The sequence below is a fragment of the Rutidosis leptorrhynchoides genome, chromosome 2, assembly GCF_046630445.1.
Source record: "Rutidosis leptorrhynchoides isolate AG116_Rl617_1_P2 chromosome 2, CSIRO_AGI_Rlap_v1, whole genome shotgun sequence".
NCBI classification, from domain to species: Eukaryota; Viridiplantae; Streptophyta; class Magnoliopsida; order Asterales; family Asteraceae; genus Rutidosis; species Rutidosis leptorrhynchoides.
The window spans coordinates 92,941,945-92,945,938 of record NC_092334.1 but is presented as its reverse complement, the minus strand read 5'-3'; the positions used below and the strand labels follow the sequence as shown (position 1 = coordinate 92,945,938).

General features: G+C 31.5%; 1 protein-coding gene across 12 annotated transcripts; it reads left to right on the top strand.

Moving 5' to 3' along the window:
* Window positions 1-432: 432 nt before the first annotated feature.
* Window positions 433-3,758, top strand: LOC139891158 (transcription factor TGA2.3-like). 12 transcript variants are annotated; one of them, XM_071874098.1, is made up of 9 exons: window positions 433-484; window positions 850-918; window positions 1,106-1,248; window positions 1,877-1,925; window positions 2,412-2,458; window positions 2,641-2,869; window positions 3,068-3,154; window positions 3,338-3,410; window positions 3,520-3,758. In XM_071874098.1, exons 3-6 carry the CDS (start codon window positions 1,114-1,116, stop codon window positions 2,719-2,721), a joined length of 312 nt encoding a protein of 103 aa, XP_071730199.1. In that variant the 5' UTR covers window positions 433-484; window positions 850-918; window positions 1,106-1,113; the 3' UTR covers window positions 2,722-2,869; window positions 3,068-3,154; window positions 3,338-3,410; window positions 3,520-3,758. The 12 variants fall into 12 exon arrangements, 10 of the variants coding, with proteins under 10 accessions (XP_071730199.1, XP_071730201.1, XP_071730200.1 ...); XM_071874100.1 differs by having other exon boundaries at window positions 471-587; XM_071874099.1 differs by lacking the exon at window positions 433-484 and adding an exon at window positions 534-665.
* The last annotated feature ends 236 nt before the right edge of the window (window positions 3,759-3,994 follow it).

The window sequence follows — 3,994 nt, the reverse complement described above, 5'->3', positions numbered from 1 at the left end:
TTCGGCCACTATAGTGTACTGCGATAACGTCAGTGCCGTATACATGTCAGGGAACCCGGTTCAACATCAGCGTACGAAACACATTGAGATTTATATACATTTTGTCCGTGATCTTGTGACAAAGGGATATGTGTGGGTCCTTCATGTTCCTTCCCGCTATCAGTATGCTGACATCTTCACCAAAGGACTTCCTACTGTCTTGTTTGATGAGTTCCGATCTAGTTTGAGCGTCCGTTCCACTCCCGCTCTAACTGCGGGGGGCTGTTAGCCGATATTATTATTACTATGTTTATGTTAGCCCATATGTTTCATTGTAAGCCCATGTGTATAAGGGCCTCTAGTTATGCATAACCCATTAGGGTATTGTTAGATGGGTTATATATATATCATGTATTGTAATCATTGAGGACATGATAAACAACGACACATTTGCCTCATAACAAAATCATCATCTTCTGTACTTGAAAAATCAAAACATTACTTGGTCATCTCTGCTTTCCCTAATTTCTAAATTGAAAACATTACTTTATTATCTTTCATATGTAGTTTGTTTTTCACTCCATCTTAGATCTTAACTTTGATTCAAAGTACCCCCTTTTCACACTTTTTTTTTTTTGTATTACAATTTTGTAAATTGTAGCTTCGTTAAAATAAAGGTTTTTCAGGTACCCATTTGGATATAAGTTGTAAAGATACGATCTTTAAGATCTTAAACATCACATGATATTATGCCCATGTTAAATCCAATTGTTATGTAAATGCATTCAGATGGGTTCTTTAAGATCTTCCATGCCCTTTGTTATTATTTATTGTTATTGTTATTATTTATTTATTTTTACTAAAACACAGAAATATAAGATAACAAGAGTTCAAGCTGGAGTTACACTTACATTACTACATACCCACTTGAACAAAAAGGCAACCATCTATCCCTTATAAACTATGCAACTGTTATTATTATTATTATTAGGGTTTTTAATTCATTTGTTATGTTTGTGTTTTATTCTTAGCTTAATGTTCACATATTCATCTGTTTGCATATTGTACGGACACCTCTATTTCTACTTTTTTAAAAACTGATTAGCATGTTTATAACTTTGAGCAGATAATTGAATGGAAAATGGGATTGATGAAGACGATGATGAAGAGGATGGTGATCTTGATGAAGAAGTTTTTGAAGTCGATCATATTTTGTCAATATGTTATGGTGATTCAAAGCGGATTAAGCAATATGGGCTTTATCTTAAGGTTTGTCTACTTGATTTTGAAGTTTTCATCATATTTTACTTGATTTTAAAGTTTATCATATTTCACTTGATTTTTATATTAGACAAATGGGTTTTTTTGTATTAATTTTATTAGTTATGTATGGAGCTCTATGGTTCGGAGATCCACTCGGAAGCAATCTCTCTATCGGCTCTTGTTATTGAGTTGACGGCAAGCGTCAATTTATTGGCGACTTGACTGACTTTTAGAGCCTAAATTAAATTTCAGGCAGGATTTAAAACTCATGGAAATTTGATGTTACCATTTTCATGGCGCCTCAATTTTATTTTTAATTTTATCTTATTTTTTAAATATATTTTTCCTACTTATTGGTCGGAGGTCCACTCGGAAGCAATCTCTCTATCCGTCGAATATAGAGAGGGATGACTTTCTCTACTTTTGAGAGTGTTTTTCACTCTGGGTGGAGAAATTACTTGTCTTTATTCTTGGATAGGGGAAAGATTGTGTACATCCCATCTCCCCCATACACCACTTATGTGGTATTGGGTTTTGTTGTTGTTGTTGTTGTATGGAGCTCTATATGTCATTACTGCATATATATATTTATGGTGGTGTTTTAGGCTTACGTACAACTTCTTGAAACTAGCAGAATGAAGCTTACTCAACTTGGACAGGAGCTTCAACGAGCTCGGCAACAGGTACACTTTGAATAGCTATTTAGTTGCACGTTGTTTTTAACCTCACTCAATACTACCTCGAAGAATATTTTCAGTTTTCTTTATTAAATTTATTTTATTTTATTATACATCTTATTTAGTTGTTGTTGCTGATATAGCCGCTGCCGATACCACAAACACATCGTCAAAATGTAAAATAATTTTCTGTCATCAAACACTCACTTATTGTGTAGATATGGTATAAATAACCAGGATATGATGGTCAACATATGAGACGTGAGGCTGAGCAATCAGAATAAATGTTTTAGTATCTTGGTTAGTAAATGTGTGATTAATAACTGAAATTGTGTTTCTAGGTCAACCGTTGTTGTATTCGTTAATGAATTTAGGTTTGGCTGTTGGCTCATTAATGAATTGCTATTGCTTTAATTTGAAGATAATCTATTTGTTATGACTTTGATTTGTATTTTGGGTGATGTACATGGAACATGAACTTCGAGCCTTAAGACTACAGATGCAAAAGAAGTCTGCATTCAGTAACGGTTCAACAAGAGGTATTTTACTTTAAAAAATCAAATTCATTTTATTGTGTCATTTAAATTATCATCCCTTCCATCCAAGACTTTCAAGATTTATAATATTGAAGAAGATCGATTACTTGCAATGGATTTCTGCTTTGGCTGAATTCATCTTTTTTATGTTTTTGTTTTAATTGTTTTTGCCTCTTTCAATGGAGGATGATGAAGCTGGTGGTGAATTCTTGAAAGATAGAGATGATAATAACATTGATGTGGATTTTAACAATTTTGTTAAATGAAATTGGTGGTTTGGATTTTGGTGAAGGTGTCAAGTTTATGCCCACCAACCTTTTTATGAAATTCTGAAGTGTAAAAAATATTGATGTTTCTTTTGGTAGTTCAAGAACAGTAATGAGATTTTGGAATAGAAAGCCTCAGCTTGCTTTGGTTAGTATATATATATATATATATATATATATATATATATATATATATATATATATATATATATATATATATATATATATATATATATATATATATATATATATATATATATATATATATCTCTTAATCTTCATTTGAGTTTCTTATTGATGGTGTTTATTTTAGATGCATTGTTATTTATTAGTTTTCTATATGTAGGTTTTTGAAGATCTGTTACCTGACTCATAGCAGATATTAATGGTCACTGTTGCAGTTGCTTTGAAGGAAATTAGCTATGAATTTGAGGTGTTTCTTTTAATATTTTAGCAGTTTCATTAAAATGAGGTCTTAGTAGATTTTTATAATCCTATATATAAATATGTAGAACAATTAGTATGATTTGTTATAGTTGTTACTCAGTTCATTTGTGTCTGACTTTACATTAGCAATTATATAAATTAGAAGGTAATTGTAATGTAATCATAGCAGCACACTGTCTATGCTAATGCCGTGGTAGGAAGAGCGTTTGTCGTTCATGAACTAGCTGATGACCTTGGAAAGTGTATAATTTTATATTTCTATTAATTGCTATTCGTGTTATGTTATTACTAATATGAATATGAATGTTATGTTATATAATTTATTAATAATTTGTGTCGGTCTGAAATTAGGTGGTAACGAACTTAGCCTCTCCACTGGAAATGCAGGCGGGCTATTGGCTTGTGGTATGATATACATAAAGGGATTGTGGAATCATGAAGGCACCAGAGGTTCAATCGCTTCGATTAATAGATTCATATCAACTTATTCGAAAACGATTTAACTTTTTTAAAGTAGTTATCTTCATTGTGTAGTCATAAATGTTTGATAATGTGAATTTATTACTTCTGATATCAGGTTTAAGTTTTATGAGGTTTGATAATGTGGTGTCTATGTCTTATGACTTTCGTTTTTTTAATGGGTTGCTGCATGAATGATGCAAACATAAATTGATAGAACAATAATATGATCGATGTAAAAATCGCGGAAAAAAATTTAGCATCAACGCGCGAAACTATAACTCTTGTTTCCTATCAAATTTAGTGGAATAAAAAAATCTCTACGTATTATGTTTAGAAACAAACTTCCATATTTTTTCCTCCACTA